General features: G+C 42.6%; 4 protein-coding genes across 15 annotated transcripts in view; 1 reads left to right on the top strand and 3 right to left on the bottom strand.

Moving 5' to 3' along the window:
* tanc2b (tetratricopeptide repeat, ankyrin repeat and coiled-coil containing 2b) overlaps window positions 1–3,641 on the bottom strand; it is a 112,427-nt gene extending 108,786 nt beyond the window's left edge. For 6 of the 8 annotated variants that reach the window (XM_069518008.1, XM_069518009.1, XM_069518010.1 and 3 more), the window contains exon 1: window positions 3,187–3,641. The gene's annotated coding sequence lies outside the window, so the exon portion shown is untranslated. The remainder of the gene's footprint in view (window positions 1–3,186) is intronic. The other 2 variants (XM_069518012.1, XM_069518007.1) reach the window with 1 other exon arrangement.
* A 6,038-nt stretch (window positions 3,642–9,679) lies between these two features.
* Window positions 9,680–13,157, bottom strand: cntd1 (cyclin N-terminal domain containing 1). 3 transcript variants are annotated; one of them, XM_069517152.1, is made up of 7 exons: window positions 13,016–13,157; window positions 11,478–11,553; window positions 11,224–11,389; window positions 10,970–11,132; window positions 10,736–10,880; window positions 10,085–10,175; window positions 9,680–9,923 (listed from the first exon to the last, which is right to left on the bottom strand). In XM_069517152.1, the coding sequence occupies exons 1-7, from the start codon at window positions 13,155–13,157 to the stop codon at window positions 9,909–9,911; spliced, it is 798 nt and encodes a 265-aa protein (XP_069373253.1). In that variant the 3' UTR covers window positions 9,680–9,908. The 3 variants fall into 3 exon arrangements, with proteins under 3 accessions (XP_069373253.1, XP_019964831.1, XP_069373252.1); XM_020109272.2 differs by having other exon boundaries at window positions 9,680–9,924; window positions 10,079–10,175; XM_069517151.1 differs by having other exon boundaries at window positions 9,806–9,924; window positions 10,031–10,175.
* A 103-nt stretch (window positions 13,158–13,260) lies between these two features.
* coa3a (cytochrome C oxidase assembly factor 3a) lies at window positions 13,261–15,048 on the top strand. Of its 2 annotated transcripts, none has more exons than XM_020109276.2 (2): window positions 13,261–13,742; window positions 14,064–15,048. In XM_020109276.2, exons 1-2 carry the CDS (start codon window positions 13,261–13,263, stop codon window positions 14,110–14,112), a joined length of 531 nt encoding a protein of 176 aa, XP_019964835.1. In that variant the 3' UTR covers window positions 14,113–15,048. The 2 variants fall into 2 exon arrangements, with proteins under 2 accessions (XP_019964835.1, XP_019964834.2); XM_020109275.2 differs by having other exon boundaries at window positions 13,352–13,717; window positions 14,401–15,003.
* A 1-nt stretch (window position 15,049) lies between these two features.
* The window catches only part of wnk4a (WNK lysine deficient protein kinase 4a), a 35,658-nt gene continuing 31,878 nt past the window's right edge, over window positions 15,050–18,829 (bottom strand). For both annotated transcript variants that reach the window (XM_069517150.1, XM_069517148.1), the window contains 4 exons: window positions 17,565–18,165; window positions 17,045–17,250; window positions 16,850–16,944; window positions 15,050–16,754 (listed from right to left, as the gene is read on the bottom strand). In XM_069517150.1, the coding sequence (XP_069373251.1) occupies window positions 16,752–16,754; window positions 16,850–16,944; window positions 17,045–17,250; window positions 17,565–18,165 (905 nt within the window). In that variant the 3' untranslated portion in view covers window positions 15,050–16,751. The remainder of the gene's footprint in view (window positions 16,755–16,849; window positions 16,945–17,044; window positions 17,251–17,564; window positions 18,166–18,829) is intronic.

Below are 18,829 nucleotides of genomic sequence, written 5' to 3' on the forward strand. Positions count from 1 at the left end.
AAAGGTGCCGCTGGCCTCCGCGCTGAGGGAAATGAATCAAAACATCCCAGAGGACGACACCTTTATTCTCACTGCAGGAAACAATCTCACATTTTCAGAGCTGATAAGATTCAGAGGGCGACACCCGGTGCAGTCTGGCTCGGCCGTGGATGCAAACCAAAAGAGTAGCTCATTAAAAAACAGACCTTTTCATATCTGAAGGAACAGTCCTGCTTGAAGTCTCTTAATTAACTCCAACCACTTTAAAGAACACAAAGAGCAGTTTCTGATACAGTGCATTTGTTACGAGGAAAAGTTGTGTAAAACCGACTATAAACAACAGCCGTCGACTCGACAAAGGAACATTTTACGAGTTTAATAAACTTTACGAATGTTGTTTAATATCACTCTTGTTTTTTTTATATCTAATTTTGTGACAAAGTCCTGAAATTTGCCTTTTTGATGCACCCGCTGTGCCTCAGCCTGTCTATGGTTGAGGAAACATTATTTCTAATGTTCGGGAACATTTATTTATGGTTATGTAATTGTGGTCATGCTTAAAGAATAAAAAGGAATAAAAACAAAGGTTGGTTGGAAACAAACACAGTCTCTCCTCATCATGCTGCCGCTGGAGGACTTTGTGATTTCAGTGTACATTATTATTGTTGATGTAACAACTGACGCTGTCGCTCTTCTTGGGCGTCGAAGGCCCCTGAACAATTACTGAGGCTTGTTGTAAAAATGCCAGTTACATAAATGTTTGTACGACTAAGATGTCATTTGTTCCGCAGAGTCACGATAGTGTTCGCAATACAAATATCAGGATGTTTCTACGTCTACCCGACAGATTTCTACCGGCATAGAAAATAAATGTACCGATCCACAATATGGACTAAATTCAAAACGGTATGAAGAGGTTTAGTGGTTTAGAGGATCGGTCAGTGAGATGCATTTATCTGACAATACAGGCTCGTTTACGCAGCCTTTACGTACGAAAAGAGATATCTCACTTTAAATGCCACGGCCCACACACCTCCGTGTGTCCTGTAAAGTGGTATAGTTGTTAAGCAATACATCCACTAGAGGGCAGTGCAGATACGAGAGTTTGACAGGTTGCGGTAAGTTACCTCTTGAAGAAAGAGGAAAAAGTAACTGTAACAGTAGCAGTTTCTTACCAACTTACGCGATACCGTGAAATGTCTTGCTGGCTTCATCGTTTCACTTGTGCTACACTGCCCCCCCCCCAGGATTTCCGTTGGTACTGATCCTTTGTTTCGTTCGTATCCGTAAGCTTTCAGAAGACAATTAGAATTACATGTAAATTAAGGCAGAGTACGTACAGAAGGCTCCGTCTTCCTCCGTATTTAACGATGAGCATAAATGAACCTCGACTCTCAACAGTTTTGCTCCTAAAGATGAATCACATTGAATCTGGTGCAACACTGAGGTACAGTAAGATAAGAGTGTTTTATTTATACAGCAGGTTTGTTGAGCACAATGAAAGACTGGAGGCTGTTTTCTGTCAAATTAAGTTTCGGAAAAATTCTCCGTCCGTCTCATTTTAACCTCTGGCCTGTCAGTGAGCGGGACAGCAGGGACCGTGTTGGCTCGGGCTGTGGAAAACAAGGCCTTGTCACTGACCCCCCCCACCCCCACCCCTTGAGCGGAGCGAGATAAGCACTGAAAGACAAAAAGTTTAGGATGGACTAAAAAAAAACATCATGATCTCATAATGGAAAGCCTCCACACTGTGAACTCACAGATGTGTGTCAGGACTCATGGAGCAGGAGAAAAGCAAAACTAGCACATGTCATTGATGTGATGAGAGAAAGCTTTGAGGATGAATGTCTTTTATCTGCAGCTAGTCGAGCTGACAACCAAGAACTTGAATAAGAAAGTACAGCGAGACAGCGTGCATCTCCAGCCTCATACAAAAACCATGAGTATACTGGAACTCAAATCTTACCCGTCTGCAGACCTATTTTTCAGAAAAAAGGTTCTATCACAGCAGTTCTGTGGATGACATGAAGGCTCGTGATTGTAAATGTGTGTGTGTGTGTGTGTGTGTGTGTGTGTGTGTGTGTGTGTGTGTGTGTGTAAACTATGCTCTAAACATGACAGTGTCTGCAGTGACAGCTTTGCAAGTCTTACAAACCTCTACCATGTTCAACTCTAACCATGTAACCGAGTCAACACGAAAACAACTGCAGAGCTTCTCGTCTTCTTCTTCTTCTAACATTCCCCATCCAGAGAATCATGTTCCTGCATATAAAAGTGGTGACTGGTGATCAACGGGAAATAAGTGTTTTCCCTCGCAAAACAACAGGCATTACACAGATTAACGGCCTTTGTAGAAACATACTATTACCACATAAGTCCCTGTCGAGAAGGACCAGATGTCAGATAATAGGCTGTGTAGAGTGAGGTAGGTGCTGGCCTGGAGCCATTGAGCAAGTAAGAACAGCTTCTTCCATATAAACCTCTTTGCTTTATGGACAGTTTGTTGTCTGGGTGGGCAACCCCCTTCTAGAGATGGTATACGCTGAGTATAGGTTACACAAGTAGTCTAAAGTAGTCCTGTACCTGCAACTCAAAGTATTTTCACCTGCAACTTAAGGGCATATTAGGGCAGATATTGGTTTATAATTATGTAAAATGCTTGGATACAACAGTAGCTAGAGCTTAAAATCTAGATTTGTCTTAAATCTGCATCTCTACATTCATTCCAGTGAATTTGAGAATTCGAGAAAAATGTTTCCAGTAGATTCCAGAATACAACAAACATTTAATTATGTCCCATAAATAGTAAAACCAGAGACACTGATCATCTTGCAGAGGGATCTTATGTGTACATGAATGACTTTCACCAGAAGAAGATGAAAAAACACACTGAACAATATGTTGCACATGCAGATCTACAGAAAATACACATGTTGCAATCTGCAGGCATTGAAAAGCTCGTTGTTGTGCACAAAGCAGCAGCTAAGTCCATCTCGTTAAACACTACTGGGGGTGTTTATTGGCTTAGCTGACTGACTGAGCTGTGCCCATGAGCCCAGGCAAGAAATAAGCATTATAGATTATTGATTGGCTGAGCCCGGACACCTCCGATACAAACATCTGATTAAAGATATGATCAACTTCACACATGAGAACAGAAACTGTGGAGGAGCAGTGGAAGTTCACAGAGGAAGCAGCACAGATTACCTCTCACACTTCAACCTTTGTTTTTCCGTCCAGCTCCGGCATCACACTGGTGCCTCCTCTGCCTCCTCTGCCGCCAGTACCGTGTCCTCCGCGGCCGCTGAGCTCCGCGCGGGTCCTCGCTCCCAAAAATTCACTCGACTCGGTGCGCACGTTTCCAGTCGCTCCGGAATAGCTCGGCTGAAAATAACCGCACCGATCGACGCGGCTTCATTCGGTCCCGGAGAGACGGTCACAGCTGCGACAGTGGCGGGGGATCAGGGTGCAGGCTCGGCGTGCCGCAGGTCGCAGCGGCCCGGGATTGCGGCTCCTTCGCGGCCACAGATTCTGTCAAGGGTCGGTGCCATTCACGACATGCGTGCGCGCTGCGTCCGGAGCCAGTCGGTGCCCAGTGCCACGCAGCGCCGCAACATGGAGCTGAGCCACCGACCGATGCGTCAAGATCCCCGCAGCGGTCACACAACACACGTCCGGTGCTGCTTTTCAAAATAACACATCTGCAATGACCACGACTGAAATGAGAACACACAAAAGAAACACACAAACAAAAGAGATATCAACGTTATGATTTTAAAAAAACAACACAGAGAGAAAGTTTAAAGAAAACACATTAAAAATATTTAAAAAATATATATATTTCAAGCAAAATAGAAGATTAAAAAGAGCAGAATTAAATAATACTAGTTATACCTATAGACGTAATGATATGGCAGCAGTAGTTATTATAAAAGACGATTCAAAGAGGCAAAATAAATAAAATAGCACAAATAAAATAGATAGAGCTGTTTTAAAATAATAATGATTATAACCTTAAGCCAAAAATATTTAAGGCACGAATTAAAAAATAAAAATAGAAACAAGTATTTCCGGTGTGAATGTGTTTTCCAGCTTGACTGAAGCACCAGGAGATCAGAGGGAGCTCAGCAGTGGGGGGGCAGGAGGCAGGTCTCATGGATAATTCATGAGGAACTAATACTTTAAATCATTCATAATTATTCAACACAAACAAGGTCGATGCCAATCAAACTTCCATCCCCCCCTCCCCTTCCCCCCCAAGCAGGACCACGGCGTGTGCCATTTAAAATGATAGATGGACAGAAGGTGGGCTGGTGTCAGACATTATCCTGACCTCCCCCCCCCCTCCTCCTCCATCAGTCAATAACATTACAGGCCCATCAGCCAGAATCACAATCAGAGGAGGATAGAGCGACAATAACTACACACACCGCTTGATGTTGAGAGGAAAATGGCCTCGAACCTAAACCTGTGAGTGCGATGTATCGTCATTGAACTCTTACACAGTATTTTCTCAAAGGAGCAAGGACAAATGTTTAATTTCGAGTCGTCAAGCGACGTGATTTTCAGCCCGATGAGCCTTATAACTGAGGAAATCGAGCAACAAGCATGCACGTGAGGGACAGAGTAACACAAACTTAACTCACTGCATCAGGCTCAGGAAAAGCCACTGACTGTCAGTTCGGGTTGGGGATAGTAAGATTGAGTCCTTGCAATATTATGTTGAAACAAAACAGTTCCCACAGTGAACAAACACTCAGAACCAGACTCAGTGTGGGCGGCCATCTGCCTCGACCGGTGGGGGAGAGGGGAGAGGCCACGAACAGTCGGTAACTGTCATATTTAAGTTCTCTGAGACTGGAAAATAATACTAGTGGTACTCGTAGATGTAATGATATAGCAGCACCAGTTATTTACAATGATAATAATATGGTGCTGTTATTCCACGGTGGTCTCATTTTAAATACTTTTTATTTACCACCACACAAAGTGCTGATTTGCTCAGATTACTAAGCGGATAATGTCCTTATCTGGCATGAGCTATAATCTTCTTGTTCTCTAATTAATTCGCAAACCAGTATTCAGATATGAACTGAGGAGGTAGAACCCTTCAGTAGTGCAGCCACTTCTTTCTCAGTGCAGCACCCAGTATATTTACTCCTCAAGCACCACTGATTTGGAGACTATACCTTCTCTGACAGCCTGTTAAGACACAGTGAATAAACTTCAAGAGCTATTTTGACCTTTGTCCGTTCAAGTGTGAGCTTCACCGAGCTACAGTAGCAACCACGGTCTTCTTTTTCCCATTGAACCAAGAACTCCTTTTCCAGTTTTCTATTAGTGTGTATAGTACTGCTTCAATGTGTGTATTTTTGTGAAAGATCTACTCTACTACTACTCTACGAGAGGAGTATGAGGTGCAAGGGCTGGGCAATGAATTATCAGAATATAATTTTCATCAATAGAAATATATCAATATACTGTGTTATATGGTATACTAGTTATGAGGAGGTAGAACCATAGATTGTAAAAAGTATAGGTCATAAACCACGCCTCCTCCATGTTAGTGGATGGCACATGGACCGAATTGAAAAGTCAAAACACCTGTTAAATACATTTATTTACAGTTTATGGGTGTAACACGTTAATCCACCTCGGATTTGTAAAATAAAGTTTAGCTGTTTATCAAGTGTTTGTCATTCTCTGTATAAAGAAGAGTGTACAAACCACAACCTCCACTCAGAAGCAAAACTCAGTCTTTAAACTTTCACGAAATAATGTGACGTCTATCAGGATAAATCTTAGCACAGACTGATATTAAAGTTCTTATCTTGATATAATGTTTGTCTCGTCCAGACCTGTGATAAATCATAAAAGCTAATTAAACAGCCTCTCAGAAAGAAGGAAAACCTTTTGCTCCCATGTTTGACACTTGCCAACATCATAGGTCTGAGCTTGTAAGCAGTGTACCTAAATATATCCTTCAGTTGGCAGACATAACAAACCTGCCAAAGGGCATATTTGTACTTTAAAAGGCCTCCCTCCTCTCTGCAAATGGTAATGAGAAATACCTGAGGGAGGCCATGGTAACAGGCACTGGTGCAGGGTATCTGCCACAGTGTGTGTGTGTGTGTGCGTGTTAGTGAGTGTGATGGATGAGTTGGTCACAGTGGAACCCCCCCCCCCACCACCACCACCACCACCACCACAACCACCAGAAACCCATGCGCTTCCACAAGCATTGAATCAAACCCTGCCACATCTTTCTGTGTGTGTCCTCCACTGTACTTTCCACAGAATGGAGAACAGTGAAGGTTCCTTTAACTGACTACAGTGACATTCATAACACAAGGAGAAGCCAGAGAAGTGTGACAGTGACTCAGTGAAGTCAGGCCGTGCTGGATCCTCCGCTCTGGAAAAACTCTGTGTGATGAAATGATTCTCAGGTGTAATGCTGATATGTGAAGGAGAGATCACAGTGATGTGCATCAAAACTATTAAATGTATGTATGATGAGGCCATACTCAGTGAAGCCTATTATTTAATTACTGGCTATATAGGAAGTCTGCAGCTGTAAATGTTAGTGGGGAGTTTATAAATTGATTTTGATTCAAACGTCCTGCAGGATATAAGTGAACAGCCAAGGGTCTGAAAGTTGTTCTTATTAATGACTTTTAAAGGATCTATAAAACATCAGTGGACCAAGTGATTTGTTAACCATTGATTGATCCATTAGTTTATAAATGGTGCCTTTTCAGAAAGTGGTACTTCCACCTTTACTTCAGTAACAGACCTGAGCCCTAACTATAACTGTGTCATTATCCCTTTTAGCTTCTGCGTGTTTAATTAAAACTTAATATAAAAAGAAGGAACACATGACAAAGCACAATAAGAGAAAATGAAAAGCTGCTCCGACTCACAGAGCAGCAACAGTGAGCATAGCAACAGTTGCTAGGGAGAGACAGGGCAGATCCCTAAAGAGCTGATTTGCTCATTTGGAAAAGTTAGACACGCAAAACAAATTCCCTGAGGACTTTAATTTCCAGCATGGCAATACTAACACCATATGTGGTCCAAGGTAAACCGTAACCTGAGGCTGAATTATATTCAAATACGTAAAAAAAACTATTGTAAAGTTGTTTTGTACGGGGGAGTGTCTGTTTAACAGATGCATGGGATCTCCATGGAAACACATCATCGAGACGAAAATACGAGGAGGTTGTTTACAGCGGACAACTTCACAACATCATGTTACTGCCTTCATCCTTCACACAGGTCTGTCTGATGACTGAGTCAGCGGTGATACACCACAGTTCCATTCATATACCTGTGTTGTATATTTACAGCGCTGCGTGTTAATAGAATGATCATTCGTGTGTGATCCATCTGACATAGTTTAATACTTATACAGTCAAAGTTTTATTATAACATTGCTTAAAATGTTACTTTCGAAAATATTTAACTGCTCAAAATACAACAAAAGTAACACACAACAACCATGAACTTTGAAAGTACAATTTAATAAAGATGAATCTCAATTCACATCATTTTTAAATAACAAATGTCTATTTCTCAGGAGAACACTCAGGCTTATTCATTTTTTTGAAGACCTATTTACATTTCGACTGAACTTAAATTACATTCCGAAAATAAATTGTATGAACACTTTTTTTTTCACTTTTAGAATTATTTTGAAAACATCTGAATTTGAAGTCTGAGGTTGATGCTATTTTGTGGCTACAGAGAATAGCAGCAGTCCATCACACACAGTAAATACACTTGACAGTGGAAACAGGTGTTACGAGCTCCTACAGTCTTGTTTTCTCTGACATGATTTCACACCCGTTGATAGCCGAGCCTGTAAATGCTCCTCTACTGTTGCTGGCTGCCTTCTGTTACGTTACATGAGTTGCACCTCAGAACTCGGAGCGACAGGGTGCTGACAACCTCAGTAACACCAAATGTGTTTGTGGTGCACCAAAAACTTTTTGATAGCCACTTAGTGAGAGATGCACATTAGATTTACAGAAAATATTCCTTTCATTGCATCTACTGCATCATTGCTCCTTTTGAGTTGAAACCGGAGATTCCTGACACGCAGAACTTTCTGTTACTGTCATGGTTCATGTTTGAGTCTGCGAAGTAAAAACACACCAATGACGCTGAGTATAGAGTGTTTACATCTGCCAACAAATTCACTATATCCTGATTTTTATTTGGATTTGCACAAACATCTAAAGATTTTTCATCAAGATCCATGAAGGATTCTGTTGTTTGAAAATACTCCCATTAATTGGCTCTTCCTTGGTTCGTGCCCCACCCCTCCACAAATTTTCATGGATATCGATCGAGTTGTTTTTGCCTAATCCTCCGAACTAACGGATAAACAAAGAAATGCAGACAAAAACCTAACGTCCTTGGTGGAGGCAACAACCCACTGCATGGACTCAGGAATTTGAAATCCAACCACATAGCTGCATAATAGCAGTATTCAATAACTCTCTTAAGAAATATGGCTTTCCTAGACGGCCAGACTCCAAACCCTCTTTCCTTGCCACCTGCAGTCGCCCCCCGTGCGGCTCTGGGAAAAGTGCTTCGTCTGAGCCCGTGGAACAAAGGCTCGGTGTCCTGCCTCCGAGCTATCTCCAGTGGAACCCAGAGCATTACTGCAGAGCTGGCAATGACTTCAAAGATCCCCCACAGAGGGAAAACCCCCTGGCATCCAGATGTACGTTTTCTGGGATGTGTTTTGCGCTGCAGGTTTATAGCAGGATTCGACCGGCCATTTTTCCTCACTACCTGCTGCTTCCACTTTTTATCCATTCACTCTTCTAGCTTCTATGCCATTTCATAATTTCAGGCTTATTTGGCCATGCTTTTACTGCAAGCCAATATGTTTGATTTCTTCGGGAACACCGATTTCTCACCTTCTCCTATTCCAAGGCTGTAAAGTACACCCTGCACTGTATCATAACAATCTCAGATCTGAGCATGTGAATGGCGGTGTATTAAATGGATCCACCCTTGGGGAAGCGAGCAAACAAACGCAAAGCTGAGACATCCTGAAGAGCAAGAACAAGATGAAACACCTTTTCAACAAAACAAACACTGAGGAGATCACAGACTCTGAGTGTTCCAGTGATGAGACTCGGGATGACTTCCTGAGAGTTACTACCGCTGCTCCACATCTTCCCACATTTTAATAAACTTTCTATGAAGAATCTGAAGAGCACGAGGCAGAGACGACTTCTTAACCAACCGTGCAGGACGCTCACACCTTTCTGAGAATAGTTTCTGTCACACTCTGACTCCGCTCAGATCACTGTTAAAGCAATGCAACTTTTTTTTAACCTTACAATAGCTGCTCCAATATTAGTTTGTTGGTTCACTGACTTGGAATAAGTAGAATGTTTCATCTTCTATTCCCACTCCTCACCCCGATCCTCTGTTCTTGCTCTATGTAACTTTGGTGAGTGGGTACGAACTCCTGTGAGAAGTGTGGAACTGACTATTGTCAAAATCAGGTCCTGCAAGCAACAGAGAGAGAGCATGCTAAGGAAGAGTCATATATCATGCATGTTATGTGCAATAACATATTGAATACTCAACACAAGTACAACAACAAACCACAATGCATCTAAATTAAGGGAAAGGAAAAAGGTTATGGTAAATGTAAAAACTGTACAAATACAGTACATGGTTAGGTCAATTTAATATTTATTATATTTATATTGTTAGTGGCCATAACAAGGTTGTTAGTAACACTGACAGGTCAACACCATAAACAGTGACAGTATGAAGCAGTGTTCAGTAGGTGTGTGTCATTAAGGCTCCAGCTGATGTTGCAGAGGAACTGGGTCTAACAATATGCGTCAGAATCACATGGGTGAAATCGTAGATGCTCTGGCTTGAGATTCCTGTGATATTAGTCAGTTCTGCCACAACCTGTGACACAAGAGAACAAAGTAATCATACATAAATGAAGGAATATATACGAGTACACGTTAACATGAAGTGAAGAAGGTTAAAGAGGATGACTTGGTATGTTTACAGTGTTGAATTGACCCGTTCACACTTTTATGAACCATGTGTGTTTTACCGCTTCCCATTTTCTGACATAGAGGATGAACGTTGCCATGGCGATGACCCCAACACCAAGAAGCATGTAGTCTTCAGTCACTGTCACAAACTTCTCTCTGGTTTTTAAATAAGATGTGTTTTAGTGGATAAATGTTGGACTTTACATTTGCCAGGTGGCCACAATGCAACTTTCAAATGAATGCTAATGTTACTCTGTGTCTACAGGATGTGTAAATAAGCAAATGTTTGCTAACAAGTTGTTAATATGTCAATGTGGTATTCACAGCTTGTTTCTGCTGCCTCCAAGTGGCCAAAAAACTTCACCTATTATCACAGAGCTTTAATAATTTTACCCAGTAACAAAACCAGGCTATAATCATTCTTAAACTAAAAACTGAGCACACACACACATGATGCCTTTTAACTGTTTCTTTCTCCTTTTGTAGTATTGGAGTTCAGGGGGGGACATGCAGTATGTCCCCCCCTGTAAGGTCTGAAAAGTTCAAAAGCCAGGACAACAGGACATAGGAAATCTGATAGCACAAGACAGAGTTTGAAACTAAAACAACACTGACACCTCTCAGCTGTTTGCAGTTTACTCCACTATCCGCTTATTCATTCTACCATGACGCTAACCACCTGTCCCAAAACATCAGATCAAACATGGATATAGTACCTCTGTTCTCTGGAGGGGCTGCCACACTGAGTGGTCCTCTCTAACAATGTGTCGTAGATGGCGGTTCGGTCCACTCTGACAAACTGCAGAATGTGGAGGCACAAGTCATACAGGTGCTCCACAGGGACAGACGGCTCATTGTGTCCTATCAGAGTTAGAATGATCACAGATCAGTGCAGCCCTTTCCATTAATATAGTCACATTTCTAGTGGCTCTGTGTTTACGGTGTCTTACCCAGGACCTCCAGAAGTAACTCCACGTACGTCAGAGGATTTGGGGCATTTAGTCTGAATTCAAGTGCTTTCATGATCGTCATCTCTGACTCGAAGAGTTTCTTCTTGGAAACACTGATGCCGACTGAGTGCAGAAAGTGCACAGCAGCCTTGTTTGTGATTATCTACAAATCGTTGGAGCAATTATAGGGAGATTTATTTCCTTTTAATTGCAGGGAATTGAAAGTTATTAACGGCAGACGTCTCAGAACTTACGTCACTGTACAGAGACAGTTTGCTCGCGAGTTGCAAGCAGGAGAAGACAAAGACAGGGAATTTTTTCTTGATCTCGTCAAAGACAGCATCCTCGTGATGTCTTTCAGCAGCTGCTGCTTGAGGTGAGGGTGAGGTGAGCAAATCTGTAAGGAGCTTCACCATGAACCTGACGAAGATAAAAAAAAAAAAAAGGCTATATAACATTAATGAACAAGGTGAGGCGGGGAAAAGGCAAATATGCTGCTTCTTATTACCTCTGAAGCAATTCGATGGCTTGGTATCCAACCAGAGGATCAAGTCTCAGCTCTTTAGTTATGAGGAAGATGCATTCTGGGTAAAAGCAGAGAGGGATACATGTTGTTCACAAAAGCACAAAACAAAAGAGAAAAATCTGTCTTTCGGTGAAGGCGTGAGCTCAGCACATTGAGAAAAGACGTGACAGACCATAATCAGACCATATATACAAAATACATTCACCAATAAAAAAAAACATTGTAAGGCAATATGATGCATGCAGGAAAACAAAGGCAGTAGATGTGCAGATGTTTTAGAAATCCTCTGTAAAGTGTCTCAGGCAGAGATCTCGTGTCGTTCTGTGAAATGGGATCAATAAAATGAAATCTGAGCCGTAACTCTCCAAGTATCCTCTGTCATTTATGAGCTCTCTGCCGTGATGCTAATTGAACATAGTGCAAATGAAAAACTATAAATATCTTCCATCGTTTAGCGAGGTACAAATCGTCCTCTGGATGATGATATAAAATAACACGGATGCCCAGATGTTCCAGTGGAGCAAAGAATGAAGCCCGTTAAAGAGACAGAACTTATCAAAGAGGTATCCACATGAATTCATTTTAATTAAGTGCACTTTAGGTTGTCGGTGAACTACTAGGAAGCTTCTGGATGTTAATGTCTTGATCGCCCCCTGGTGGTTTGCTGCAGTAAAGGTCATAAACCGTGCCTCCTCCATGTTAGTGGATGGCACGTGGACCAAACTAAAAGGTCAAAGTACAAATACATTTTTTAAACTGATGCGTGTCCAAATCTTTGCTTCTATGGTCAAAAATATCACAGCTAAGGAGCTAAGGAGAGAGTTTGTGTGAGTTAGTGGTGCCTGGAGATAAATTAACTAATTGCATTTAGCCACTATACTGCCCCCTACTGGAGTCAGCTCCCAATGGATATCAATGATATGCAATGACTTTAGACATGCAGAGCTCGTGTGTGCAGCTGAAAATATTCCATTAATTGGAGGAAATTATGAAGAGTTGCTTCAGCTGTGACTGTGACAGTAGATATCACACATGATACAAGAGACGTCTGCACCATTGTTACTGCAGTTTAACTCTGGTTTAACTCTCTCACCTGTGCAGTACAACGGTTCACGTGCAACGTACATATCCTCACACTGCACATGGTTCCCTTGTTCTTACACTGTATATATAAGAAGAAGTATTTTTATCCTTACACCCAAGTATTGAGTGTTACTGAATACTTACTGGTGCCTGTTTATGACTGTTGCTGCTGTAATAGTCAAATTTCCAATAAAGGATATGTTAGCTTATCTTATCGTGTCTTGTCTTATCTTGTCTTACCTTACCTTACCTTATCTTATCTTGTCTTGTCTTGTCTTACCTTACCTTGTCTTATCTTATCGTGTCTTCTCTTGACTTGTCTTATCTTGTCTTACCTTATCTTACCTTACCTTACCTTACCTTGTCTCATCGTATCTTACTTCTTTCAAACTAAGCAGATGTTTGGAGGTTATCCCCGGACAGAATCTCTCACTCACCACAGGTCCTCTTGTCTCTGAAGTTCGGGTTATCTTGTGATAATCTGTTGAGCTTGTCCTTGTTTCTGTTGTTCAGGTCGATGAGAGCGTCAGACAGCAAATCATCTGCGGTTTCACGAAACCTCAACAATCTATTCGCCATGTTGGACCCGCTTCTGTTCACACGAGTGTTTCACAAACTCAAACTTCACCTCTGTCGAGAAACAACTTCATAAAAATAAACCGTGTTTCATGTTTTCCAGAAGATGGAGCTGTTCGTTGCAACTGCTGCTAGGAACCATGAGCTGACAACGGGGACACATTTGGACGTGGCACCGCTGTGTTACACTCACACGGGACGTAGCGGAAACCCGTTCCTCCCAGCGCAGATCTCACAGCACACGGATGGGCCTCTCACATCCGGGTTGAACGGGGGCCGACCCTGGCCAATCACTTGTAACTCCGCGATGCGTGCGAGCGGCGAGAAACAGTCCGAGCTGCCCCGCACCGTGACTGCAGACATGGCCGACAAGACGCCGAAGGAGCCCGGGTCCGGCGCGCCGTACGCCACCAGGATAGACCCGAGCAAGGATCCCCTCTCCCCGGAACACATGCACTTCATCAGGCAGGTGGAGCGCGAGCAGTGGAAGAAGAAGACGGTGAAGCTGCGGGGGAGGAACGCGGTGACGGGGCTCGCCATCGGGGCGCTCGTCATGGGCATCTGTATCCTTGCTAACGTCAACGCAAGGTGAACTACGTAACGTTAGCTTAGCGTGCTAACGTTACCGTGCGGGCCCCCTCCCACCTCTGTGTTGTTTAATGTCGAGGGCTAATGCTAATGCTAACTCTTAATGCATAGCTGGATGTGTTTGAATGAATGTAAAAAGTGGTTCACTGAATGCTAACGATGATGCTAACGTGACAGTTAGCTTTGGCTTGAAAGTTCATACTTGCTAATGAGGGTTTGAGCCAGTTTACACTTAAATGCCAAAGAACATCCGGTTACTCAGCTTTAAATATCTCCGTGTGATCGAATACGTTTAAATGATCAAACTTTTTAAATGTGCAGTTTATGGAACGATAACTCGGCTGAACGCTGTTTAACCCTGAGACTCTAACAGGGTTCTGTGGACTCTTCAGCGACATGGTGGTGAGTGGGGGAAGTTTCAAAACTCCATAAGTTGTATACATTATATATAAACTATGTGTTAAATGATATAGTATAGAACAAAGATGGGTATCTTTGGTATTTCAAAGAGTAAATAAAACATTGACAGCTTTAGAGCCTCTGCTGTGATGAGAAGCAGTGATGAGACGCTGCCCTGACTTTGTGTCCTTGTGATGTCTGTTATCATTGTGTTTCCTGCTTCCACGTGTTTGCCTTGACCACTTGCCCCCCTCGTTAGACGGCTACACTTTTTACTCAGTGTCCCAGGAGCACATCATAGAGGAGATGGATGAAGAGGCCAGACACGCGAGAGCGCAGGGGCCGAAGACCGGTGCCAACTGAAATCCACGAGTTGCCTGCCTGTTGTTGGACCGCGTGTCCGTCCTGCACTTAACCAAGAAGGGACTGATGGTGGACACTGATGCCACTGATTCATATTCCACGACTGGCTGCTGTTTTTTTTTTCTTTCTCCATGATGAAACAACACTGTAGTGGACTTTATGTTGATTGTGAAGTTCTGCTGCTGACTTAAAACTGGATGCGATGTCAGTGGAAAGGACTAAATAACCAGACCTTAGCAAGACCCCTTACGTGCTAGACAAAAGGCCCAGATTGAGGATAAATTAAAACCGCTACCTGCCAGGTTTCCAGCCCTGGTGATCATGTGATGTGGGTACAGTTTGAGGGTTAAATACTATATACCAGTCAGCAAATGTTAACTTTACAGTGGCTTTAACAGCTAATAATGACACTGCTGAAACGACACATGGATCAACTTGTTGAATTGTATTATTTATGTCAAACAGAGCGATTTCTTGATTAAAAATCTATTGTATTTGAGTTTTTATATCTCTAACTATTTGCAGTAAAGATGACATAAGAGAAGTGGTATTTACATTTGCATTTATTATTTGTCAAAGTTCGATACACTGTCTGATCTAGCCACCAAATCTCGAGAATACAAATATAAAGTAAGACATTGTAAGGGAAAGGCACAGATTCAGCATGGCAGGACAGCAGCTTCTGGAAAAAGCAATACAATTATATATTTACAATCAAAATTCAGAAATGTCTCGTATATATTATGAATCTTACAGGAGAAAATTCAGTGTGTTTCGTGGATTTTCTCATTAAGGCAACAGCTACTGATTCACAGCTTGGACTGATTTCTCCATGTCCCACAAAATGCACAAGTATCTCAAACTGCAGGAGGGCAGATCATCTTCACTGTGACCGGACATAAACTGGAGAATATCCTCGACCCCATGAAAAAAATAAAAGGAAAACACATCAGCTCTTCCTCGTCCGACTGAGAATTAAAATAGAATTTACTAAAGTGCACAAGGTGCTTGAATCATGAAACAAGCAGCAAATATTTTTCTCTTTTGCTTGAGCAAGAATTAAGGTTGCGGAAACATTTAGTTTACTCTAAAAGTGTAAACATGAAATATAAATGCACTCTACTATATACACATGTACAAGCCAGTAGTCTAAAACCTAAAATCAATGAGGAAACACTTTCCATACTGTTTAAAAGTTGATGCGATGTTCCTTTTGCTTCTGCACCTTAAAAAAAGCTGATTTTTTCTTTTGAAGGAAGCTTTATGCCAACATTCATAACTATTGAACAAGTTTTCTTCATGATGCATTAACGTCTTCATGGTATTTACATATACTGCTATACGAAGTGAAAAATCACCTTCACTCCATCAGAAAATGTCCGAACTGCAGTCAAGGAGAATGCAGTTGCTCTTATCAGGTGTCAAAACCACTAAAGAAGTCGTACTACAACAAAAAAAACATTTGAATAAATCAAATTGTTCAATGCATCGTGACTGTTATTGTTACAGCCCCTGGAAGGCAGGAGTCAGCTCCACTACATGAGAAATATATTAACTGCGCTGAGACATCATTAACTAACCACACCAGATATGAGATTATTTAAAAATATTGTCATCTGTGTACGAAGGTAAGAGTCAGAGTTTCTCTGTGGTTCTCTGTGGTCACTCCTCAGGTCGATGAAGCGCAGTGAGAACTTTCAGTGATTCTGGGTCAGGGTCATTGTGTCGCCACAAATCTGCTGCACTTGACTGAAAAGCTTGATCAGAGAAAATATTTAAAGGAGACATATTGGGCTCATATTCAGGGTTGTCATTTTAATTTGGGTTATTATTTGAAAATGTCTATATGCTCTAATGTTCTAAACTTTTACATTCACACAAAACTATATAACACACAAACACAGTAACAGCATCATATGTCTCCTTTAAAAAAAAGTGGGATGGGACATTTACTGCGGCAGTTTGTACTGAAGCTGGTGACTCCTGACCCGTTGGCTCTGACGGTTTATTTACAAGGAGAGGACAAATGAAGCCTGAACGGGATCAGATCGGTGGAGATTCTGTGCTACTGGTGACAGTTTCTGTACATTTGAGGTAAATGACCACTGGCGGAGGGAAGCAGGTTCTCGTTGATCGGCGTGCCGGTGTGTGAAAAGTGTTCACGTGATCCTCCTTCAGGACAAGTGTGAGCACTTTTAGTCACAGATGAGGTAGTCCAGATATACAGCATGCTTAGCTGAGCATTTCTTACTGGAAAAATTCAATGGAAAACACAGACAGTCAGACTTTAGTTAGAATTTGGGAGTAAAATGAATGAAAAATGTGTTTAAGCAGTGAACACTCACCATTCTACTAATGTCAGTGGCAAAGGTGACCCCTTTGCTGGGTTTATCTTGGGAGCCACTACTGCTGCCTCCAAGAGAGTTTCTCCTAATGATACCTGGGGAAACAAAAACAGTACACTCACACTTTAACATCCGTTTAGACATTAATTCATGTCACTCATTCAGTGGAGGATGTTCTTGGAGATTCTTCTTTACCTTGGAGTTGCAATATGTCCAAGCGCTGCAGGCTGTTCCTGCGTGATGAGGGGAAACCGTTCCCCTTCGACAGGCGCCGCTGTCGACTGGACAGCATAGCAGCAGGAGAGACGATGCCTGGAGGAGGAACCTTACCCATCCGCTCATACAGCTCCTCGATCTCTTTCTTCTGGGCAGCCTGCAGGTCCTGCACCTCGGTCAGATGTCTGGTAAAAGACAACAGATAACTAAGTCCCCTCAGTCTGGGAATACAACGTATAACGTAGGTATTTGTCTAATTGAGCAAATAAACATGTATGAAGAGTAACAAAGCTACAAAAACGCAAAAGATGATTCTGGCTGCTTTTTAAAATTTCCAGCTTTGATAAATACTGAATCAGATTTGACGTTTCTTACGTGAACAATATGTCTATAAACTAGTTTAAAGTGAAAAATCGATTGTCTGGTCATATTTAAAAAACAATGTGTAATAGTGAACATTGTTTTATGTGCTGTATAAAATCAGAACATTGCCTCTTACTTCTGTCTGAGTTCCTGAAGCTCCTCCACCATTTCCTCATCATCACTGTCCGAGTCATCGCTGCTCTGGTAGGGGGCGTTGCGGCTGTAAGTCATCATCCATAAATGGTGAAGGGCATTAGTGTACTGCGGGCTGCCCGCCGCACCGTCCCACGACCTCCCCTCCATCTCAGCAGCCGTCACTGAGAGGCCGCTGTCCACAGACGTTCCCAACAGGCTGAGGCTGTACGCTCTCCTCCGACTCCTCTTCTTTGTCCTCTGCCGTTCCCCAACAACCACCTCTTCCTCCTCGTCCTCCTCTTCTCTGTCCTGTGTCAGCGGCTCCAGCTGCTGTTCCTGGCTCCCGGCCCACGGCGGCTGTCTGTCCACCTCCTGGAGGACAACCGACGACCCTCTCTGAGGATGTGGGTGAGGAGGCGACATGGTGAGGGAGGTGCCCAGGCTGGTCTCAGACTCCCCCTGTTCCTCTGTGCTGCTCTCTGATGTGGTGCTGCTGCTGACCTCAGGCTGTAGCGCAGCAGGTACAGACACAGCAGCTGCAGGGATGTCAATGCTGGGCGTCACCTGGAATCGTCCAACAGTCACTGGTGCAGACTGGACTTCTAGAACATAGAGTAAAAAAGTTTCAGTTAAAGCCATTTAGAATAAAAATATGTAAAAATCCTTGTTTTAGGATCCTAATTTATGTCTTTTAAGAAATGGGTTGTGTCCTTGAATGAGAAGTTACATCATCTGGACAGACTTTATATGAGTGACAGCCAATCACTGGCTGAACAATGATTGTTCTCTAATCTGATCAGAGCTGATTGATCATCAGGACACAAACCTGTCGGCCACAGTTTGATTAAAGTCTAATCACGGTCTTGAAAGAAGTTTGTGAGGTTTCCCCTCCCCCCCGTCCATTCGTGTGTTTGTAAGATTACACAACAACAGGAACCTCGGTGGAAGGATGGGGTGTAGTTCAGGGAGGGACCCTTTAACATTTAGTGAGTGGTGGTGTTTTCCACATGTTCCTTGATTTTTGGGAGAATAATTCTCTGGCACGTTACGGGGACTGATATTTATTAATGCGTTTAATTTGGTGAATCTGTTGTGTCTTGGCGGAGGTCTGTCAAACTTATTTCTTACATCTTAAAGGCTTGATGGGGCCCCGTTACGGACCTCTGCAGTGTCTAATCACATCTAAATAAGATGGTTCTGGGTCTGAACCCCGGTCTGGAGTTTGTGTGTTCTCCCCTCCTGCCTTTGTGGACTTTCTCTGGCTTC

The sequence above is a fragment of the Paralichthys olivaceus genome, chromosome 21 (genome assembly GCF_024713975.1).
Source record: "Paralichthys olivaceus isolate ysfri-2021 chromosome 21, ASM2471397v2, whole genome shotgun sequence".
Taxonomy (NCBI): Eukaryota; Metazoa; Chordata; class Actinopteri; order Pleuronectiformes; family Paralichthyidae; genus Paralichthys; species Paralichthys olivaceus.

Coding starts and splice junctions, on each gene's coding strand:
- coa3a (XM_020109276.2), top strand. CDS start 13,261: ATGGAGCTGTTCGTTGCAACTGCTGCTAGGAACCATGAGCTGACAACG. Junction 13,743..14,063: donor CTTGCTAACGTCAACGCAAG/GTGAACTACGTA, acceptor TTAAATGTGCAG/TTTATGGAACGATAACTCGG.
- cntd1 (XM_020109272.2), bottom strand. CDS start 13,157: ATGGCGAATAGATTGTTGAGGTTTCGTGAAACCGCAGATGATTTGCTG. Junction 11,554..13,015: donor CAGAGACAAGAGGACCTGTG/GTGAGTGAGAGA, acceptor GCTTTTACCCAG/AATGCATCTTCCTCATAACT. Junction 10,176..10,735: donor AGCCCCTCCAGAGAACAGAG/GTACTATATCCA, acceptor TTTAAAAACCAG/AGAGAAGTTTGTGACAGTGA.